Source organism: Phalacrocorax aristotelis, chromosome 21 (assembly GCF_949628215.1).
Source record: "Phalacrocorax aristotelis chromosome 21, bGulAri2.1, whole genome shotgun sequence".
In the NCBI taxonomy this organism is placed as follows: domain Eukaryota; kingdom Metazoa; phylum Chordata; class Aves; order Suliformes; family Phalacrocoracidae; genus Phalacrocorax; species Phalacrocorax aristotelis.
In genome coordinates, this window is record NC_134296.1 from 510,554 (window position 1) to 533,516 (window position 22,963).

The 22,963-nt window shown below is 53.7% G+C and overlaps 2 protein-coding genes, 2 long non-coding RNA genes and 2 other non-coding genes across 7 annotated transcripts in view; 1 reads left to right on the plus strand and 5 right to left on the minus strand.

Moving 5' to 3' along the window:
* The window catches only part of LOC142067375 (voltage-dependent L-type calcium channel subunit alpha-1S-like), a 61,360-nt gene that overhangs the window by 8,860 nt on the left and 29,537 nt on the right, over nt 1-22,963 (minus strand). The window lies entirely within an intron of this gene.
* On the minus strand, nt 253-5,137 carry LOC142067119 (uncharacterized). Of its 2 annotated transcripts, XR_012663905.1 has the most exons (4): nt 4,652-5,130; nt 4,007-4,114; nt 2,727-2,922; nt 253-1,856 (listed from the first exon to the last, which is right to left on the minus strand). It is a non-coding gene; the product is annotated as an uncharacterized LOC142067119 (long non-coding RNA). The 2 variants fall into 2 exon arrangements; XR_012663904.1 differs by having other exon boundaries at nt 253-2,922; nt 4,652-5,137.
* LOC142067409 (small nucleolar RNA SNORD45) lies at nt 1,701-1,785 on the minus strand. Its single transcript, XR_012664022.1, has one exon. It is a non-coding gene; the product is annotated as a small nucleolar RNA SNORD45 (small nucleolar RNA).
* LOC142067429 (small nucleolar RNA SNORD45) lies at nt 3,773-3,855 on the minus strand. The gene has a single exon (XR_012664041.1). It is a non-coding gene; the product is annotated as a small nucleolar RNA SNORD45 (small nucleolar RNA).
* Nucleotides 5,138-6,737, plus strand: LOC142067122 (uncharacterized). Its single transcript, XR_012663908.1, has 2 exons — nt 5,138-5,829; nt 6,365-6,737. It is a non-coding gene; the product is annotated as an uncharacterized LOC142067122 (long non-coding RNA).
* On the minus strand, nt 15,307-22,691 carry LOC142067113 (uncharacterized). The gene is made up of 11 exons (XM_075115412.1): nt 22,168-22,691; nt 21,841-21,925; nt 21,079-21,146; nt 20,436-20,497; nt 20,229-20,269; nt 19,879-19,972; nt 19,211-19,295; nt 18,527-18,639; nt 17,766-17,933; nt 17,316-17,405; nt 15,307-16,648 (listed from the first exon to the last, which is right to left on the minus strand). Exons 1-11 carry the CDS (start codon nt 22,448-22,450, stop codon nt 16,517-16,519), a joined length of 1,221 nt encoding a protein of 406 aa, XP_074971513.1. The 5' UTR covers nt 22,451-22,691; the 3' UTR covers nt 15,307-16,516.

Genomic DNA, 22,963 nt, shown 5'->3' on the forward strand with positions numbered 1-22,963 from the left:
TTTCTGGGAAGCCCAGAGGCGGTGGTCCGTCAGAAGGGAACACGGGTCAGGGAGCTCAAATTGGCAAGGGCAGAACAGAATAACGAGGGGCGAAACGCTCAAAACTTCCCCGTCGACAGTAACCAATGTGACACAGAAGGACCCCCAACAGAGAGCAGCGAGATCTAGAACGGGGACGCGCACGGGCTGAGGAACGGGGTTTCCGACAGGCCAGTCACACAGGCTCTCGACACCCGTTCGACAGAAACTTGGCAACAGCCTGGGTGCCGGGAAGGTGCTAGGCCAAATTGTTCCCTCCGCTCCTGCGGCCCCACTACCGGGACAGTGAGGGAGGAGCTCCGAAGCCTGGGAGCCCCGAAGAGCTGGCCCAAGGCTTGTTGCTCGACCCACAACCCGGGCCTGCCATCTGCCCGGCTGCCGCAGTGTCACCGAAATCAGGAACAAAACTCCGTAACATCAATGTAGTGATATCCTGAAGAAAATGGTCGTTTTGGAATTCTCCGCTGAGCCACAAGAACGAACTACGTGAGCTTGGCAAAACAGAATTTGATGGCCAGAGTCGGGAACTGAGAGATAGAGAAGCACTTGTTTTACCACTATTTCCTTGAGGAGAGCTAAGAGACTGATCAAAGCAAACATCCCACCTCAGAAGCCGCAGAGAACTGGGCAATAAAGTGTATAGTTAAGGAGAAGAACTGGTTCTTCCCCCAGAGGGTGGTGGAGCCCCGGAACAGGCTCCCCAGGGAGGCCGCCACGGCACCAAGCCTGGCGATATTCAAGCAGCACTTGAACAACGCCCTCAGAGGCACGGTGTGAATTTGGGCTTGTCCTGTGCAGGGACGGGAGCTGGACTTGACGGTCCTTGTGGGTCTCTTCCAGCTCAGGACATTCTACGAATAGACGCAAACTGCACAGTGAGGAAAAATCGAGGTCTGAGTAGCGAATACAAAGATTTCTGAGGTAGCACTGACGTGAGCCAGTTCGCTCCTGGGACACAATGTCTTATGAACACAACAGTGCTGGTCTTGGGCCCCAGCTGGCTTTATGTTTTTTCTCCTAGCTCATGTCACCTGTAAAAACAGTAGTTGAGAATTTATTATAAAGAGCATAATAGAAGAAACAGCTGAAATGAAGGAATATTCTCGGGCCAACCCTGAAAAACGCTAACAACTTTAACTTTCCGTCCCTACAGTCAGCTGGAATCTTACAGTCGCCAGCTAAAATTCAAGTCTTACAAAAATGCAAAATGGAACCTACAAGCCCAACACACAAATATATTATCTACCTTTTTTTTCCCCCCTCAAAAAACAAGTCTGAACACGTGACTGTTGACTGTGATCAAAGGAAGATGTGACATGACCCTTCAAACATTCTGGATGCGTAGGTGGGACTAAACCGTGTTTGTGAATTAAGAATATGCATGCTCATTAAGACAGGCGGGTTACATTTACCACCAAACCTCTACATCAGCATTTGCCAACACTGTTCAGCTTTGAGTACCCAGAGCTGCGATCAGTTAACGTGAGAGCACCTCCTAGTAACATCCAAGTATTAAACTAACAACTATACCTCCCTAGCGCGTAAACGGAAGGAAGCTCAAATCGCGCCCCCTTCTCCTTACGCTGCCTTAGAACGTGACAGGCATTTGATTCCAGGTTGAAAAAGCGCCACGGTCACAGTCTAAGGAAACTGGAGTTTCCCAGGTCTCAGAGTAATTCTAGAGCTAAAGTGGTGACAGACATCACCTTTACATCAGATAATACATGCCAACACTCATCACTGACCCGAGAAGGCCACCTCCTCCTGTCCTGCCCAAGGGTTTGAAATCCAACACACTTTCTTCCCAAAATGGGACGCTACAAATAAATAAGATAACACCGTTAAGGCATTACTTGAGATGGGACTAGAAACACATTACGCGAGCAACCAAGCACTTGTCTGGAAGCACTGGAGCCTTTCGGGTACTGTTTTTCACCACAGTTTACTCGAGAAGAAATATAACAGGCAGAACAGATGCTGAGAAATTTCAGCTACCCTGGAGATAGCTGTGGTGAACAATAAGATTGAGACTAAGTGCTGCTTCTCAGCGGGAAAGTACCCACCAAATAAATACAGTGCTCAGACTGGTATAATTTGTGAGTGATACGGAGGCAAAAAAAAAAAAAGCAGACGTGAGGAACATAAGACCCGACTACAACCTTTCTTTTGTGTAGTACTGAAGTGTAAACACACTACACACAAAAACTATAGGTATTACGTGAACGTACAGGTCATGTCGTCATTACACAATTACTTTAATACTCACTAATATTATTTCTGTCCGTACCAGTACCTATAAAATCCAAACCTTTACTTATCCTCTGGCCGTACGCATCTTTCACCTCAACATACACCAAGAAGCATTCGTAAACTCCAAACGTGACTACCTACAAATTCCAGTAAAGCCTGCAGCTAGGACATATTTAGAGAAGACTGTGCAAAATTCGTGAAGAATACAGACAACATCACCAGTCAAGCAACTGAAAAAGCACGACGTTCCCAAATTCGACAACTTCTTGAGAAGAGGAACCGTAAACCTTTGCCCGTTGCATTATGTTTTTTTTCCTCGGTAACACACCAAAATAGTTTTTGCCGTTGGTATCCAACAGCACCTGGTTCCTAAGCCCGCAATCATCACAATCACTGACTCAAAGGCGCTGTCTCAACAACTACCCTGTTACCTTTACCTGGACGTGCTGAGGGTCGACAGAAGACGAGGATCAGGACCTGCGCCGGCACTTATTCCACCACATTCGCGCTGTCAGGGTTTGAGGAATGCCAGAACTTCGTCCATCTCCATTCGGTGCAGCCATCCCACGAGATCCACTGCTGTCTGCCCCAGGAAACACTGCCTGCCCTCAAAGACTCCAACAGACTGCGTCCCTAAGCGGGGCATTATTTTAGTCCTTCATCAGATAAGCGCAGCATCAAACCAGAGCAAGGAAAATGCCTTAGTTAACCCTTACAAAGCCTGCAGGGCATCACATGCTTCCCAACCCATCAACCACTCGGGATGTGCGAACCACGCACGGACACGACCTGCAGTACACACGCCTGTACATACGCACGCGCACGCCTACGCTACTACACTTCCCTCCTCCCCTCTATTTTCTGCTCTAAAAGTACCAAGCTCAATGCCAAGGTAAACATGTGCAAGTAGTAAGGCACCAATTCACTCTAGATCAGCGGCTATTACCTTAGCGCCCAGACAAACGCTCAAATCCCCACAAGTCTCAAAAGTAACAACTCTAACATTTAACGAAACTTACCGGCAAGGGCCAAAGCTGCCACCACCAGCAGCTGCACTAGGAAGGCAATTCTCATACGCGCGTATATCTATCTCCCCTTCCTCTATTGTTTACCTCTGCTACCCGTAAGCATTACTTTCTCGATGCAGCACTTTAAGCCACGTCTTTTCCGCACGGCAACAACAATCGTAAGCAATAGTGCCTCCAGCTGCCTTGCGGGCACTAAACACGACTGCCAGCTTTTCCCCCCTCCAGACATAAGCAGTTATTGACGCTTTCTGCCTCCTGGAACTGCAATGCAATTACTGGGGGCTACGTCTGGTAACCTCTGCCTCCGCCTGATGCTGCTAGTTGCCGTGTTCATCAACCCAAAGAACAACAGGGCAGTGCTGCGCCCACATTCAGGACAGTGGCCTTCAAGGGAGACACGTGGAAATACAGCTGCAGCCTCCTTGCAGACAGAGAAGCAACAAGTACTTTGTTCCCAGGTCTCAGAGTAATTCTAGAGCTAAACTGACCGTCTTCAGGTTTATACTCAGATAATACATGCCAAGACCCACCACGGACCATGGGGAACTAACCTTTGTACGTCACGGGGGATGGCAGGGCAAGAGAGGAGCAGCTGGGGAGCTCGCACCCACACCCTAACACTCACCATGGGAATAAGGGTTGTCACACCTAAAAAAAGCACAGCTGTGCTGAAGTTAGCTCATACTCACACAACTGCCTTTCAGTGTCCCACACAAAGCTGCAGAGGCCAAGCGTTTCTCCAGAAGTAACGTGCTCAGGGCATCAGGTTTTCTTAGTGCGCCCTTTCATGGCATGACCTTTAAAAAGCACCAATAAAACATAAGTTCAGGTTCAAAAGGAGCTTTAAGATCATCAAGTCCAACCGTTAACCGAGCACTGCCAAGGCCACCACTTAAACCACGTCCCCAAGCACCGCATCTACAGGTCTTTTAAATACCCCAGGGATGGCGACTCCCCCACCTCTCTGGGCAGCCTCTTCCAATGCCTGACCGCTCTTGCGGTAAAGACGTTTCTCCTATTATCCAATCGAAACCTCCCCTGGCACAACTTGAGGCCATTTCCTCTCGTCCTATTGCTTGTAACCTGGGAAAGAGGGCTACCCCCCCCTCACTACAGCCCCCTTTTGGGCAGCTGCACAGAGCGATAAGGTCTCTCTTCCTCAGCCTCCTCTTCTCCAGGCTAAGCCCCCCCAGCTCCCTCAGCCACTCCCCAGCACGCTTGCTCTCCAGACCCTTCCCCAGCTCCGTTGCCCTTCTCTGGACACGCTCCAGCACCTCAAGCGCCTTCTCCGCCGGGCACGTTCCAGCCGCTCTGCCCCAAGCCTGGAGCCTTGCCTGGGGTTGGTGTGACCCAAGGGCAGGACCGGGCACTTGCCCTTGTTAAACCTCGTCCAGTTGGCCTCGGCCCGTCGATCCAGCCTGTCCAGGTCCCTCTGCAGAGCCTTCCTGCCCTCGAGCAGATGCCAGCCGGGTGGGTCAGGGCCAGCTCGCAGGGTTTCCAGCCCGGGAGCATTTCGGGCAACGCCGCAGCAGCACGTGCCTGCTCGGAGACGGATCTTCCTCCGCCTGCCCGGACCGCGGGCACGTTCCCGCCCTCCTTCCCGGCCTGCCCGAGCCCTCCCGACGGAGCGAAGGAAAACCCCCGATGAGCCCGAGGCGAACCCCAGCTCGCCGCTGACCAGGGGTCCCCCGGCGCCCGGCCCGACCCAGGCGGGCTCGGCCGCACTGCCCGACCCGGGCCCACCGCAGCGCAGCGCAGCGCAGGGCGCGGAGCGGCCGAGCCGGAGCCCCCGCGCCGGAGCCCCCGCGCCGCCCCAGGGCTCCGGCGCCGCCGCTCCGGCCGGGCCGGGCCGGGCCCCTCCCCGCCGCGCCGCGCCGCGCCGCGCGCAGCACCGACCTCGGCCGCCGCCCGCGCCGGAAGGGCGGAGCGCCCGGCAGGGCCCCGCTAGGGCTGCCGGTGGCGTTCGCCTGACCCGCGCCGGCGCGCTCGGGCGGGACCCGGCGGGCGGGACTCGGCGGCCCGCTGCGCGGAAGGACCCCGCCCGGAAGCGGGCGCGCCGCAGCGGGCGCCGCGGCTCTGGGGAGGGGCTCAGCCCAGGGAAGGGGGGCGACGGCGCTGCCCTCGGAAATGAGCCCTTTCCTTCCTAAGTAACGCTCTTGCTTCGACTGCGCCGTTAGCGGTATCCTGAAGAAGACGGAATTTGGGGAATTTTCCGTAAGCCCTAAGAGTGAACTCCGTGAGCCCGGCACACAGACTTTGGCGGCCGGAGTCGGGAACTGAGAGACAGGGAAGCCCTTGTTCTACGACTCTAGCCTTGAGGAGAGCTGAGACACTGATGGAGCAAACGTCCCGGCGCAGAAGCCGCTGAGAACGGGGCGATAAAGTGTATAGTCAAGGAGAACAACTGATTGGGATGCTGACAAGAACTAAAGCAAAGTGCCCTGTACGGGAGCTACCCTCGATATAGCAGTAAAAATCAGGCCCATACGCCGGCAACCGCCCCCTGTCTCTAGTAAGCAAGCCCCTTACTCCCTGAGCACGCGCGGTGAATTAAAAGCGAGCTGTACCTTTACATCGAGGCGAGAAAGCAATGAACCAATTATTAGTTGAGGCGTGTGAATATTAGCTGTGACTGACACATTTAACTGTACAAATGCCTTGCAGTTCCTCGGGGTGGGGTGCAGCTTTGTGGGTTACCACCTAGCACCCATCTTTGCACAAAAATTCATCAAATAAAACGACTCCGCCCTGTGTGGAGTTTGGTGTTCTGCACGCCAGGCGGACGAACCCGCCTTTCGGGGTAACGTTAGTTACCAACGCTGGGCTCTGGCAGATGCCATCCGTGCCGGGCGGGAATGCCTTTCTGAGACTCTGAATGAACAAATATGCGTAACGCTGGCTGGCACCGAGCAATGGAAAACAATGCTCTTTTCTGGGCCTGGATTTTGGGTCTGGGGAAGGGGTTGGGGGCATGTTGGGGAGCTTTGGTGTCTTTTTCAATACAGCAAATACTTGTCCAGCATGTCACAGTATTAATCTTCCCGCAGGTAAATAAGACGGCGGTTTACAGCCATGAAGCACTCTCTGAGCCATGTAGACGTCACACCTGGTGACAGGATTTGTACCGTCCAGCACTATATTCGGAGGGTGGGTGACGGGGTCTGTAGTGAAGCAGGGGCGTTTTGGTGTGTAGCTGTACATAATTTCACAGAGGGTTCAGTTGGGAAGGGACTTCTGGAGGTCACCCAGTGCATGCCCCCTGCTCAAGCAGGGCCACCCAGAGCCCACGTCCCAGGCCCATGTCCAGTTGGGTTTTGACTGTCTCCAAGGATGGAGACTCCACAACCTCTCTGGGCAGCCTGTGCCAGTGTTTGACCCACCCTCAGAGTAAAGAATAAAAAACCCAAAACAAACCAGAAAGTATGTTTTCTTGTGTTCGGGTGGGATTTCGTGTGTTTTCATTTGTGCCCATTGCCTCTTGGCCTGTCGGTGGGCACCACTGCAGAGTGCGTGGCTCCCTCTGCTTCCATACCAGGAGTTCCTGTTCATGCACGTTGATGAGATCCCCCTGAGCCTTCAACAGGCTGAACAGTCCCCGCTCTCTCAGCCTCACGCTCCAGACCCTTCATCATCGCCGTGGCCCACCCTTGGACCGTCTCCAGTATGTCCGCGTCCTGGCCACGGGGATCACAGCACTGGACGCTGCGCTCCAGGCGCAGCCTCACCAGCGCTGAGCGACTTCCCCAAGAAGTCCGGGAAAGCGCACCCTGCCAGCACTGAAAGAAGGGCCTGTCCAAGTTAAAAAACAAAATCTCACAAAAATCCCTCCTTCTCAGCTGTTCTTGCCGCAGATCTGGTTAAGTGTGTATACGCTGATGGGTTTAAATGTACTGGATTTGAAATAAACAGGATGCTTTAAGTCATTCTTAAGGAAAGGCTACACAGTTTCACTTGAATCATCCTCACTGAACCGTCACTTGCTTAGGAAGCGTGGCCGTGAAAGAGGCCACGCGCTTGGGGCCGACATTCTGTTACTGCTGGGTAGTATCTAAATCCTTAAGACCGACGCGGGCGCAGGCAACCGCAGCGCAGGCCTTGGCGTTGCTGCGCTGGAAGGGCTGTTCAGCTGCCGGGGGCTGTAGCACAGCGAGAACCGCAGTACAGCTGTAACGTACGACAGACACTGCACAACTTACCTGAGATAAAATTTAAATGATGCGGCGAGCAAAGTGAAGAAAAGCAACTGCACCTCGCTGCTTATAAACAGCTTTTTACCAGAACGCAGCAGTGCCCGTCAGAAATAGCATTTTGCTCAGCTAATTTTACCGCAAAAAAACCTTGTGTTGTGAGGTTCTCGTTTCTTGCCCCTGATTGTATTTGGGCTTTTGGGGTAATACCCAAGTTCAGAAGAGCGTCTTTATAGAGGAAAATAAGGCAGCTTCCTACAGGTTCTTTCACATGGGGTCAGTTAAAACGGAAACATGTATAGAACGGAATGATCACGTTTCTTTCCTCTCACTATAATAAAATCACGTACCTGTATTTCTCAGGAGCTGTACTTTACATTCATCCGTAAAGAAGCAGCCTTCCCTAAGGTGCAAGAAGACAAGTATCTGCATCATCAATGCTACAGGTTTCTTTGAGGCGCAGAGATAAACGCCCCGAATGAAAATTTCTGTCTGCTGGACCCAGGTGATTAAGACGGTTAAGCCACAGAGAAGAAGCCCTGTTATGCTGAGCCATGTGAGAACACAAACTACTTTCTGTCCGTACTGACTCATGGGCGTGTGCAAAATATCGGTGATCTGCAAGTAGTAATCCAGGCACCTTCGGCGAGAAAGAACACCTATCCGTGTTGTAATCTAGGAGAATGTTTCTGAAAGGTCTAGAAGCCAGTATCTAGTGGCTTTCAATTTTTTAAAAAGATGCAGGTTTCTCAAGGCCACACAACCACAGCGTTAGCATATTTGTTTTAGCAAGCGGTGGCCCTGTAGGTCACCGTGTGCTGTGACAAGGTGGTCCTGAGGAGACAGAATTGCTTTTTTAAATTTCCCTGAGATTTGTTTATTTGATATCCACCCAAACCCCAGTGTTAGAACAGTGGGACAAATCTGTATCGTCATAAACAATACAGAAACACCTAAAATCCAATTCCTTGTTGCATGCTGAATGCCTTCGCAGACAAAAAAAAAAAAAAAAAAGGAAAAAAAAAAGTCTGACTTATGTTCCCTTTTTCGATCACATCAATTTTACAGGGAAGGTGTTTGCCTCTTCTCCCACCAAAAGCCAAAGATTTGAGCGAAAGGGAGTGAGTGGGGAAAGAGCACAACCAACCTCTTTGGAATTCAGAAATGTTTAGAAAACACCAAGTTTGTCAGTGAGAAGGGATGAAGTAAGAGAATGGCCGGGGAGTGCAGAAGTCGTGTTCTATCGTGTATGGAATAAAAACATTTGGAAGGAAAATGGTTTTCTCCACGTCTTTGTAACTGTGTTGAGAAGCGCACAAAAATCCTCTTCCGTGAGAGCACAGGGCGCCACAGCAGCCCCATGCGTGCTTGATACATTTCATTAAGCCTTCTGTTTGCCAACATCCTCACGAGATATGATCATCCTTTGAGTCTGAGCAGGCCCCTTGTAAATCCAAACAGAAGAATTGCAAGAATGTTCGCTGATCATTTTTTACAATATTTTAACCAGATCTTTCTACACTTGCTGTCGTGGTTTAGCCGGCAACTCAGCCCCACGCAGTCGCTCGCTCACTCCCCCACCGGTGGGATGGGGGAGAGAATCAGAAGGGTAACGCTCGTGGGTTGAGATAAGAACAGTTTAATAATTGAAATAAAACCAACAACAACAACAAAGCAATGGAAAGGAAAACAACGAGAGGCGCGAAACCCGGGGGGGTGGGGGGACGAACCACCGAAACAAACCACAGGCGACGCAGCCGCTCGCCGCTCGCTGCCCGCCGACCCGACGCCGCGCCTCCCCGAGCCGCAGCTGCCCCCCCCCCCTTAATATACTGGTCATGGTGTCACATGGTATGGAATGAACATGCCATTGGCCAGTCGGGGTCAGCTGCCCCGGGCGTGGCCCCGCCCCGCCCAGCCTCCCGCCGACGCGGCAGAGCGCGGGAAGCTGGAAAGGTCCCCAACCACCACAGGCACCGCAGTGAAGAGAATTAACCCCTTCTCAGCCAGAACCAGCACAGAAGCAAACACGGTTTCGGTATTGCCACCTTCCATTCGTGTACTGTTCCTGGATTCAGCCTTCGCTTAGAAAAAGGACTTGTGACCTAAATGGCAAAGCATTTCCCTCTCCTAACTGGCTTTCCAATCCATTACTTCCTCACAGAGATGCTGTCTGCATCTTCCGTAGACTGCGTTTGGTCTGGTGCCTCAAAGGGTGGTAAGAAAAGCCGTATTCAGGACAGAAGTCCATACATTTCGGTGCCCTCTCTCACAGCAGCCGGGAGCAGATGCTCACATAAATTTAAGGAGCGAGGTCACGTTTCAGCATAGCTGTCTCTCTCTGTCAGCCGGCTGTACTGCCCACCTCAGTCAGTGACTCAGCCCTCGTTATAAGGCAACTGCAGTTATGCAGGTCTTATAACTAATTCATTAATTTTCCTAATTTCTACACTCAGATAAGAAAGAACAAAAGAAGGAAAGAAGGTAAGGGAGGGAGGAAACGAGGATGGGAGCAAGGGGGAGACGAAGGAGAAGAGAGAAAGAGACAAAAAAGAGAAACCCTCATCGTTGGTAAGCCCTCTTAGTCAGGAAAACAAAATCTTGAGAGCGGATTATGCAACTAAATGGCTGAAATTCCACCTGTAATGGCCTTCTGCTAAGCTTTGTCTCTCCTAAGTCGTCAGCCTTTAAGTTCTCTACTTGCATTGCAGTACCGCAAAGTCCTCGTAGAGTTAACAATAGCCAGCACCCTTTCTACCTTAATAATATGCTGCTTTTAATTCCCCACAGCCACCTGTTTTCCCTAGCCTCCACTCCACACACCCTCACTCTTCACCATTGGTGATCCGGAGGAAACTGCTGCTGCTTCTGGAGTGATTTAGCAACCCTTGACACAGGAAGTCGGGTCTTTGCCCTTGCAATTGACTCTCCAGCCATACCTGGAAAGGCAATACATGATGTCACTTCAGGAGTTAGAGAATGATTGAAATGGTTATAAAACCAAACTTGGTTAGTCTTTGAGAGCCCTGCGTGAAGAAAGCTGGGCACGAAAGAGATGGATCAATGACAATTCTGATGAGCTCGGTCTAGGGAGCTGTGGGAAGGGGAAGGAAACAAAGGGAGAGCTATGGGAGGGGAGGGGAATTTAGGGAGTTGGAGCAGGTGCTGGGAGCCAGGACTCCTCAGTTCTCCTTTCAGCTCTAGGACTGTGGTAAACTTTGCCAGATACAGTTCCTTACCCATTGTTCCCCACCTCTGTCAATAAGGATGTGGGCCAAAAGGCAAAGAGAGTTCCTAGAGGATGCCAGTACCTATTTCACCAGCCCTGCAAGGCTGGGGCACGTGCATGCCACAGACAATCCGGCAAACCCCAGCTCAATAGTCCAAAGGTCAGAAGTCAGGGACAGAGTTGCTGCAGGAAAGAAATTTAGCAATAGCATGGAGATTGTGCTTATGGTTGCCATAGGACTTGAGCTGGGATTTGCGTATGAGTAAAGGCTGTAAAAAACCCAAGAGCCACATTTACAGTAACATACAAGACTGAGTTTATAATTAAAAGAGAGTTACCTATGGGCGTTGTGAATGGAGTTTTTTAGATGACTTAAAGAATCACCGTCAAAGGTATTAGCAAAATTGGTTTTAAGAAGATATTGTGAAAGTGCGACTTCACAAAGTTCGATGGCAAGTTCACTCTATTAATTACTGCATGGAAGAAACATATAAAGGAAACATGAGTTACACTGGAGTTAAAATGATTCACAGAGAGACCATGGATGCAAAAGGGCAAGGAAGACCCTCCCATTGAGTCATGAGGTTCAGAGCAGAACCCCTTGCTGGCTAAACTCCTGATGGAGCTTAGGTGTGGCCTAGGTCCAACCTTAGTCTCAGACTTGGACAACGTTTTATGTCTAAGGGATTGTACATGCAAAGTTTACGTAACGTTTCATTAGCATCAATTCAACACACAATCAAAGTTACCAGGACAAAATCAAAGTCATCATACTACAAGGTTTTGTGTGATATCAGCTGCTTTCCAAATCTCTGCCCTTGGTGAAAGGTCTCTCTGCCTTGAGCGGCAACCCTGAGAGGTGTCCCAGCTCAAGGGGAGATCACCACCACACATCCACGCTGCCTAACCAGGAGAGCTCAAAGGTGGCTCACTTAGGCTGTCATATTTATGGGATAAAGTGGTTGGCTCGTAGCCAAATCGCGTGCGATGGACAAGGTATGCGTGAGACTCCTTGTACCCACAGCTTTCTTCCTGATAAATGATAAATGATCCTTAGGCAAGGCACCTGCTCTTGATGTGTCAATCACGTGATGGGTGTTCCAAGCTCATATGCACTGATGCCCTACGGTGGCAGTCTGCTGCTTCGTGGGTTTTTAGAGAACAGATTGAAACTAGAGGAGTTCGTGGGCCCGGCTACGGCTCAGGCCTTTACCTTCTCCGCAGCCTGCACCAAACCACCACTGTTGCATTAATAGTAGGAGTCTGAGGAGTGGCAAGGTTCAGACAGGACCCCCTTGCTTTCTAAAATCCTCCTCCGAGAGGAGTCTAGGTGCGGCTAGGTCCAGTCTTAGTCTCAGACGGTTTATTTTCTAAGGGTTGTAGAAGCAACCACTCATCAGAGTATTTGTTGTCAGTAACTAATCTGGCAGATGCCCGGCCTGCTCACGTTCAGTGAGAACCATCACGGCTAGATCAATGAATAGTGCGATTTATTAAAGCGACAGATACACAGGTTCTTTGGGTCACCGGTGATAAGATTGCTGGTTACAAGACGCACATAAATACTGAGGATATGAGTACACTGCTGGGCTACAAGTATGCTAAACAAATATGAAGCAACTCTACTATGAAGCAAAGCAACTCTAATACGTTAGAGATTTAAAGTGACTCTGTAGAGGTTTCCAATCTTACCCAAAGGCATCCCACCGCGGGGTAAGAGAAGCTCAGCCCATCGACTGGTCCCAGAAGTCAGAGTGGTACGCGATGGTATCTTCCCTGACACCCTCTTTCTCTTCACAAATTTCATACTATTCTTTATCTTTCAGGTGGAGCTTGAGTGACTCTAGTCATACATCCCTTTATTATGGCTGGCGTAAAATTTCCTCGCTTTGCTTTTAAAGATGTAGGCTAGAAAAATTCAAAGCGCGTGCCCAGTGAGGGGTGGCCGCACCTTAGAGGCGGGTAACTTTTGGGATGGAGGTGTGTTTTGGTATTAGAATGATATTATAGTGAGCAAAGTTCACCAAAAGGACAGCATTTAGTCAAAAGCATGACGGACCGTTGGCCCAGGGTCGCAAATATGCAGCGTACCAGCTCCATGGTACCTGGAGTTCCCGTTTATCACAGAGCCTGGCCGCGATGCCCCCACACCGCTCCACCCTCCGGACAACTCCTCTCAGAGTCAGTACGCCAAGTTCTCCTGGCATTGCTGACATCTAAGGTTACCAGGGAACTTTCATGGAACGGCTTCCTCGCACGTCAGCTGCATTTCACCCTGAAAGCTTCTTCAGCGCTGTACCTTTTCTAAAAACATAAGCTCAGCGTCTAAGTCACCTCCAGCGATTATTCCACACACCACCAGTCTGGTCAAGGGGTCGAGCACATCCGTCACAATGGGTTAGGACCAGCCTTAGGTTGATTCTGTTGATGCAATTCAGAATTTTCCTATGATTTGAGGGTAGGTTTGCTATAGGGGCCATTTCTGGGTAATCGCAAGAAATGAGGCCACCCCAGGCTGCTCTAAATGAGGGTTTGGCTACACATGCATCGATTTTAGGGTACCATAGTTACCAAATCTTGAGCCGGTCACCAGCTCGGTGTTTGAGGTTAGGGATACTTCATGGATCAAAGACTGTAGTTACCTCGTATGGATGTTGTGGTTTAACACCAGTAGGCTGCTAAGTTGCTTGATCTCTCTGCCCTGGAGGGATGGGGAAGAGGCTTGGAAGAGAAAGAGTGAGAAAACCTGTGCGTTGAGATAAAGACAGCATAACAGGTAAGGCAAAAGCTGTGCTCACAGGCAAAGCAAAACAAGGAATTAATACACTACTTCCCCTTAGCCACTTCCAGGAAAGCAGGGCTCCCAAGGCCTGGCCCTGGGAGCCCCGAAGAGCTGGCCCAAGGCTTATTGCTCGCCCCACAACCCACCCTGCAGTCTGCCCGGCTGCCATGGCGTGACCGAAATCGGGAATAAAACTCCGTAACACCAATGTAGTATGAAGAAGCGGGCATTCTTTATTACGGTGCCAGACGCACAGGGGATAATTCCTCCTAGTGTGCATACCGCAAGGCGTGATAGACAAAGCTTAGATTGCTCGGTTATATACATATGCATTAGCTTTCCTGGAACTAATTCTAACACTTGCTTCCTAATTACCCGTGCGTTTTAAGTCCCTCAGAAGCCCCTCAAGAGGTATCGGGTGGTCCCTAGTGCTTTGCTGAAGGGGTGTTTTTTCTGTCCTTTCCATGAACTCTGAGTCCTTCTTCCACATATGGTCGTGAGTTGGCCCATCAAGTAATCTTGTCACAGTGTGTGGCAAGGTGTGTCGGTTTCACCGGGTGTTGTGACTCTTATCTAGATGGAGATGTCCATAGTTCCTTCTGTCTTGGTTTCGACTGGCGCCAGCTGCTAGGTCGTTTGCATCCCCGTCATGCTCGCAGAGATTACGTCCTTGAGTGCATTCTTGCCTAGAGGCCCCTCACAATATCAACCTCTGATATTCAGTTCACAATAACCTTTGTGCCTGACTGCTCAGGTGCCGATTCAGATCGGTGGTGGCAAGAATGATCCTCCAGCCTTCCTGCCTGTGCATCCTGAGCGTGAACCCTCTCTGCTTCTTCCCCAGCCTCAGCCACAACAGCCTCTGCTCCTCATCTCTCAACAACATATTCAAGACCATCTGTATCTCCTTCCACTCTGGGTCATGATTCTCCACAACAGTTTCCAATACCTTCGCCACCTTTGCCGCATCTTCCCCATACATTAGAGCCATCTCCTTCCAAGCCCATCAGCCTGCTACTGAGAAGGGTACTTCAACCCGCACCCACCCTCCTGTCCGACCCACAGCCTGCCTTAAGGGTGCTTGTAGCACTGCCCCCCGTCTCCTAGTTCTTCCTGCTACAGCACTGAAATTCCGACCCCCCTTCACTTTCTATTACTAGCGATAGAACGAGGGGAGATGGCTTCACGCTGCATCAGGGGAGGTTTAGATCGGATATTAGGAACTACTTCTTTACTGCAAGAGCGGTCAGGCATTGGAACAGGCTGCTCAGAGAGGTGGTGGAGTCACCATCCCTGGAGGTATTTAAAAGACGTGCAGATGTGGCCCTTCAGGGCATGGTTTAGGAGACATGGTGGTGTTGGGTCGGAGCTTGGACTTAATGATCCTAGAGGTCTTTTCCAACCTTAGTGATTCTGTGATTCAGCACCACCATTTACACCCCCATATCCACTTGTCCAACTTCCCTGTTTCCACACTGATCGTTACCTCCCTGTAGACTTCCCTGTCCCGGCGCCACTAATCATCCTACATCATCTTCCTCTTCCACCAGCTCCTTGTATTTTACACCTCCTTTTACCAGTACTACATGCAGAACAACATCATTTGGGTGGTTTGTCCCAACATTGTTCTAAGGCCAAAACATTTGCATCCTTAGTAATCGATCCGCGATCTTTTCCCCTTTTCCAACCGCTGCTCTGCAACGTGAAAAACAAACCCACGTATGGGATCTCATCCCATTTTCCTTCTCTTTTGCAAAACATCATCGACTGCACTATGGTATTATTGCATTATAATATAAATTATTTTAATATAGTAGTATTATAGTATTATATTTCAAAGTACAGATCGGCGACCAATGATTACAATATTCAGTTAACTGCTTCCTTGTGAGGGGATCGAACCCACCCCCACCCCCCTTCCAATGCTTCAGTCAACGCCCTAGAGGTGACTTCTTTAAGACGTTGCCTTTAGACGATTCCCCACCCATATTAAGTGTGACTTCCAAAACAACTATCTGATCCGAACATGCAAAAATAAATCCATATTCTGATAACCACGCCAAAATTCAGAGACCAGTCAAGACAAGTAGCCAAACTGGGGACTCAAACCCCATTCAGTGGGACTCTAACCCGCTTGGTCAACTTTGGGGACTCGAAGCCCTTTCCAAACCAGGCAGGGGACTCGGACCCCCCCAACAAGAAAACATCCTTGGCAAAGTTCTTCTTCTCTTAATAACTGACCAAAACAACTATTACAAGCACCGGTACTTAAAACCAAATTATAACTACAATTTCCAATTAAACAACCTTTCCCCTCCTGCGCGGGCAGCCCTTTGGCTGGTACGTGAGGCATTCACGCCAGCAAGCGCCTCATTCCTTGACCTCTCGCCGGGCCTCGAACCCAGCGGCGGGACTCGAACCCGGGGCCCTGGCTGGCGCTCCGGGCGCGCCCGTAGCAACGTGCTCGTCCGTCGGCACGCGGCCGCAGCGGGGCGGGGCCAGAGAAGGGGCGCTGCGGTGGTTGGCGGGGGGCCCTGCCTGTCCCCGCCTGGCGGGCGCCATTGGCTGAGAAGCCGGGAAGAGGGTGGGCGGGCGCCTGGGGGAGCTCCTGCAGAGCCCGCGCGGGCCGGCGGGCGGGGCCAGTCGCCCTCTTGTGAACTGAAGCCGGGCCCTTCGGCCTGCCCTGGGCTGGGGCCACTTGCGGAGCCCCCAGGGGCGGCGGGAGGAGCGCTGACAGGCTGGGCCTCCCCTCTCTAGATTCAGTCTTGGGAATGCTTCCTATCTTCCTCGTTTTTAAGAAAAAAATTGCATAGAAGTTGTAACATTTTCCACACGCTCCCGAATTCCCCTCCCACAGCGTGGAACGTCTTGAGCACCCCACTTTGGAGACAAATCTTCTACAGTTCTACAGCCATCTCAATTGCCACATCTTTTAGATTTACTTGTTCTTCCTCCCCTTCTTCTTCTTTCTCATGTTTGACTTTTTTTTTTCTCTCTGGTTTCACCTGGGGCTTTCCGGTTGCGCCATCTTCCCATGAACCTGCACTCGATAAATGCAGGTGTACGCTGGGTTTCCCCAGTTGCTCTTCACAAGAAGTTTGATAGACGGAAAGGCTCTGGGAAGCGGCGCGTTCTGTGAAGAAGAGTGGGAAAAGGAAACGGGGGTGTTAAGAGCGGCAGTGCAATCACCCCGTCTTTGCATGCCGGCCCGGCTGGGGCTCGGTCTCCCTTCCCTCTGCCCCTTCCCGCTGCTGCTTGCTCTGTGCTGACAGGGAGGCCGGGGAGGCGCTCCTGCGCGTGGGGCACCTGGTGTGCAACCCCGCCGAGCTCCCGCTGCCTGCTGTGCCTGCTCTCCCCCTGGCAGGCGTGAGAGCGCCGCGGGAGAAGGGGCGAGCTATGGTGGGAGGAGAGGACACTGTCCAGCCTGCCAGCAGGCCGCAGCATGGAGCGACGGTGCTGCCCGACGCCTCTCGCCACCAGGCCGCCCTGTTTCTCCACGGCACAAAGACGCTGCTTGCGTGGAGTGGGCGCACGTGCAGCTGCCTCTGCTGAAGGCACCGGGCGCAGCCAGGGATCTCTCGGGACTCGTGCTCCTACGGGCCTGACCCTGCCCTTGCTACCCTCTTGCTACCACCACCGCGTGCTACTCAGCCCTCCCAAGCCCGCAGGTCTCTCTCTCATGACGGCGGCCTGGGCCCCTCTGCCCAGGGAGAAAAGAAAGCATGCGTGCCCTTCCTCCATGGACTTGCAGGCAAACCTGCTGTGCTCCCTGGCATCTCGTCCCCGTGTGTGGAGCGTACCTTCAGAGGGAAGGTCTGAATAGCCTCTTTTGCCACGTTGTACGTGAACGTCCCAAGGAGAGTTTCCTCTTCTCCGTCCGCATCCACTCCCTCAGGGGCAAAGCACAAGGAGAGCCGCTCAGACTCATCCCGACAGAGAGGCAAGGTATGCGCTGGCTCAGCCCTGTTATCCACCCACCCTCTCCTGGGGCTCGAGCAGCAGCCTAGCACCGGGTATGGTGGAGCTCAGTCTCCGCTTTGAGATTTGGTCAAGAACCCAGAGGTGCTCGGCCAGAACAAACCTTAAGAGGGATGAAACCTCTCGAGCCCCTGAAGCGTCCCGCGAGGGCACTGCAGTGCTCGCGAGAGATCAGGACACAAACCCCAGAAGATGCACAAAAGCAAGCAGGGCCCTGTCCTGGCTTTGCCCCAGGGTCAGATGCCCGCCAGAAGCGCCCAGCAGAGACTTACAAAGACAACGACGTCTCTGGGGGCGCTGATGACGGTCCCAGATGGAGACACGTCTTTGGAGATGTGCTGCACAGTGACGGCAGTCAGATGGACTCGTGCTGGCAACCTGATGACCACCTGGCCCTGATGCCCTTGGAAAGGCCAGCAGTTTCCTGGGGAAACATCCGCCTGCAACCAGAACGCGACAGCAATGAAGTGTGAGAGAGCACTGGGGCCAACACCACTGCCCATGTAGCTCGAAGCATAGGCGCCAGCATGTCTGTGGGGCCTATTTCAGCTTGAAAATGAGGCGCCTGTGAGGAACTGGACAGAAGTAGGAGGCCCCCTGCCCTGCCTGACAAAGGGGGTCTCAGTATTAGGGAGCAGAGGAGAAGAGTGGTTACGAAAGCATCGTAGTCAGGCCCGCGCAGAAACACGTCCCTGCCCAGCGGCTCTGCAGGGCACCCGCCACCTCCCGCCTCCCGCCCGCAAAAAGGCACCGTTAGGGGTGAGTGTGGAACCAGGGTCGCCAGGGAGGAAGGCTTTCACCCAGCTGTGGCAGAGGACTGTGGGCAAGATGCAGCAGTTCACCTCTGTTCACCTCGCCAGGGGAACCACGGATCTCTAGCAAGCCCAGCCCTGTGTGAGAGCTTTGGTGTCCGGAACCTGAGCAGCACGGTGGGCTTGACCAGTACCACTGGCCTGAGGGGAGAGCCCCTGAGGTCAGTCCCCAACTTCTCAGGAAGGAAGGACACCTTCCCTGAAGATTTCTGCTACGATACCTGCAAAATAGTCTCAGGAGGCTTGGCAGCGCGGAAGAACCATAAAACCCTGCAGCCCCAATTCTCTTGGCAGTCGTAGGTCTCGGAAGTTCTCTGCCTGTCAATGGTGGCACCTGTAAGGAAGGGAGAGCAGATGACTGCTAGAGGCCGCAGACTAGAAGGGAGCTGGTGCTCAGGAGTATTTGTGACGCCACCGTCCAGCTCCATGTCTGTCAGTCCTGTCCTCATCACCACGCTGGGGGCGGGGGGGTGCCCAGCTGCACAGAGCAATGACGGCAGCCCCATCCCTGGTGAGTGCTTCTCTCACAGCACCACGAGGAGAAGGTCTGAGGGCTCTGGGAGCCTGCAGGCGCCCACGAGCATGACAGCAGACCAAAGCTGAGGGCTTGGAGCATGAGCAGCAAAGGACGGCCCAGCCATTCCCTTTGCAAATGCAGCGCAGAGGAGCAGAGCCCCTCCATCAGCACAGGAAGACGTGCGGGGGCAGCGCCAGGGGCACCTGTGTGGAGGCCGAGGGCTTGACTGGGAGGGAGTCTGAGCGACCCACTCTGCCACAGCCTTGCTCTTGGACCCCGTGAAGGATTTAAGCTGCCCCATTTTGGAGAGCAGCGCCTGGAGCACAGGCTCCTTTGGGGAGTGCTACGGGAAAGCGCAGGGCAAGGACTGGGCTGCTTGTGTCCATACCAGAGCTTTCCAGGGCCCAGTCAGACATCTCGACGTAGGCACCCAAAGCCTTCTTGGACGCTGCCTGGTTCACTTCCTGAGCTTCCTGGGAACGCCAGAAATCAACACAGAAAAGGACCACATCAGCAGGCAGTGCAGCGTGGCTCCTAGTGCCCGCAGAGGCAAAGGGTCAGTGTCAGGAAGGCAAGGCAAGCCTTGTCCACAGAGCTGCAAGACTCTCTGCTGCTGGCATGAGCCGTGAGGACTAGGAAGATTATCTGTGGCCATGGCCATGGCCATGACCCCAAGGTGTGCTGATGTGGGTCCCCACACCACCGTCCACACCCTCTGTGCTCTCCAAGTCAGGAGGGGGAGAGGCTCAGGCCCTGTAAGCCATGGCTGGCACTGTACGTGTGCCTGGGTCCCACCACTGCCTCAGGAGCCTGCTCAGAGGAGCCAGAGGCACCAGCGCACCTAGGAAAGGCTCTCAGGAGTCCTCTGCTGCCTGAAGTGGCCTTGTTACACCGGGGCTGGAGAGGGGCCTGTGCAGTGCAGAAGCTCACCCAGCAAGCTGCTGGGGCAAAGGCTGGGTTGCTGCAGTCAGCAGTCTGACCCCACCAAGAGCCCTGAAGAAAATGTTCTCAGGGGTTCTGCCCAGCCAAGCCTCCCTCCCCAAAATGCAGGATCACCTTCAAACTGCGGATCTGTGCCCTCAGCCGAGCCACCTCCTCCAGCAGAAAGCGTGTCTTTTGGGTTTCCTCCGCCACCAAAACGGGCAAGTTCCTGCACGACAGGAAAGCCGATCTGGTCAGAGAGCGGCCCATTGCCTCTGGGGAGCGTCTGAGCTCAGCAAGAGGAGAGAGAGACACGTGTGCTTTCCCTGCTTCGCCAGTGCTTCCCTTCCGCACCAGGCTGAGCAAAAGGCAAAGGCAGGAGGGAAGTACGGGAGCCCTGGCTGTTAGGAAAGTGAGTGCAGGTAGCACAAGGTCGGCTGACGCTTCTGCACAGAACCAGTTCCAGCTCAGGAAACCTCTCTTACCACAGCATCTTCAGGTTTGCCGACGACACACGTGTCAGCTCCTGGGAGGGAAAAATGCTCCATTAGAGCATCTGCTACCAGAGTTGCCGCGGCTTCCCAGGAGAGGCTTCCCTAGGAAGGCACAAGCTGCCGCTTCTTTGGGTCAGCCTGCGTGGCAGCAGCACAGCCTGTGATTCCTCCAGCCACTGCCAGCAACGAGTCACTGACCTCTATCAGTCCCTTTGCCTGCGTTGTCCACACCGGCAGCGAGGTCGCGCAGTAAGCACCAGCTGCAATTCACATCACCGAGAGACGGTTATTTTAGCGGAGTTGCTAGCCATCCCTGCAGCTGCGTTGTCGCCTGCCTGGTGCCCTGGGGCTGGGCAGCAGGTGAGCTGAGGAGGTGGGGAACGTGGGGTGCAGAGAGAGGACGCGCCTCTGACCGGGAGCCATCAGCCCAGGCTTGAGGGGACTGCGTAGCCGTGGCCTTCAGGTGTGCTCGGGGCCCCAGAGCTACTCCCCATTTCCCCTCACTGCTTCGGTGAGCACCGAGGCTGGGCTGCATGGGCTAGGAGAGGTACCTCTCCATGGGTCCCCCTGCACGGCCCCTCCCGTCTGGGAATCCCCAGCTCAGGCTTGGAAAGAGCTACGCCCTTCTCTCGCAGACTTGCAGACTAAGCAAGCCATTTGGCCCAGTGGCCAGAGCAGCAGCACAGCTGGGAGGCTACCAGTCTTACCGGTAGTCCAAACGCCAGTGCCAGTCAAGGACCTCCTCAGGACGCACCCGCACCACGGGCGTTTCACACATACTGGCCCAAAAGGAAAGCTGGCATCCAGCACAGCCAGGCTGTGTTTGCTCATGAAAACTCACCCAGAGCCACTGGGAGCCACAGGAAGAAGACTTTCAGGAACCTCTTGCTCTGCGGGCCCATCTTTTGCCTAGAAGAGAGTCCTTTGGGTGTCAGTACTGCAAGTCTTGGGCAAACCCCCTCACCCGTGGATTTCCCTCCTCAGGCCCTAAAGCCATTGCTTTGCACGCCTTTCCACACCATTCAACGCTGCAGGCAGATCTTCCCCAAACGAAGGGCTCCAGGAGCACCTTCCGAAAGGGAATGAAAATCATGCAGGGAAGTAGAGGGGTTGAGCAAATGAGGACTGCTTTTCAGTAGTCCTTCTGGTGTGGACCTTGCTCTCTCTCTTTGGCTGAGAGAGCAGGCCTGTTCTCACTTGCAGTCACACAGATTGCTCTTAGGGGTGTTTCTCCGCACAGCTGGGAAGCGCAGGGGCCTCGTCTGGCTTTCCTTCCAGACCTGTGTGGTCTCTTGCCAGAGCTGGGGAAGACCCTTGCCCTGCGGAGGCTTGGCTGTGCTCCTGAGCTTCTGGCTACACGGCAGTTTGTCCTACTACATCTCCGGGAGGGTTCTGGGGCTCCGGCAAACGCCTGGGAGTGGGGCTGCCAAGGGGCTTTGCTCTTGGCTCTCCCCGAGAACGGGCACCGCACAAACTTTGGTGCACGAGCAGGAGCCCCCGGCTGCTGGGTGGGGAACACCCTCTGCTCTCCCCCTTGCTTGGGGGAAGGGACATTCCCCTTCTCCCCCCGCCCCCCACCACAGCAGAAACAGGTAGTACGTACCTGGCAAAGATGCGCGTGCTCAGCAGATGTCTCCACAGGGAGACAAGGGCACCTGCCGGATGCCAAGCCAGGCTGAGGACCGCCCCTGGGCAAAAAAGCAAGAGAAAAGTTAGGCCTGTCTCTTGAGGTCTCTTCTCTAGGATGCCCAGCCACATGTGTTTGAGCTCCCTGCGGGAAGGCGGGCACCCAGTCCTACGCACTCCCTCCCTCCCTGGGGCAGCCTGCACTTCTCCTGCCTCTCGTGACATTTGGCCAGAGCTCTGGCACAGCGCAGCTCTCCAAGTTCACCCCAGGGGACTTCACAGCAAGCAGCAGTGCTGAGCTTACTTGCAATTCCTGTGGCCTTGTTGCGCCACTTGGCAGGCCCTTGCGTGGCAGAGCAGGGAGCTGAGGTAGAAGGGACCATCACCAGCTCCACCTCCACGCACGGGTTCCTGTGGGAGGAAAAAGACAAATGCCGGTTGCCCACCATCCCCACGCCACGGGAGCCGAGGCGGGCAGGAGCAGCCTGAGCAGAGGCCCTTGACAGAGGACGGGCTGTCCCAGCAGCAGCGAGAGAGGGCAGCACAGCCGGGCTACTTCCAGGCCCTCGTCCCTCTCCTTTCCCCATCCTTTGCTTTACAGGCCTGCAGTGGGAGAAGAGGAAGCAAGCTGGCTGCAGCAGTCCCCCGCCTCGGGACGCCCACCCGGCAGCACAGCCCTATTCTGAGCCCGTCACTCCCTGCTCCCTGGCACCAACTGCCCCTTCGCAGACACCTCTCGGTGACTGTCTGGGGAGAGGGCACAGGCTGCTGTCCCCCATCGTGGGCCACCCACCTCCTCCCTGGTCACTGGCGTTCTCCCGACCCCTCTCCTCCCCGCACAGCTGCCCCACCACAGCCAGGCAGGACCCCGCCTCAGCATCCCAAGGGCGGGGGCAGTGTCAGGTCCCAGGGGCTGGCCTCCCTGTGCAGCAACATCTGCCTGTGCATCAGGGTGGGCTCTGACCCCTGCAGCACAAGGCTACCCCCTCCCCAAAGGCCCCTGCTGCACACTGGCTTCTGACGCCACTGACTACATTGGGCCACGGCCCTGCTACCCCCCCAACCTGACGCCCCAGGCAGGAGCAGCCCACTTCGTACCC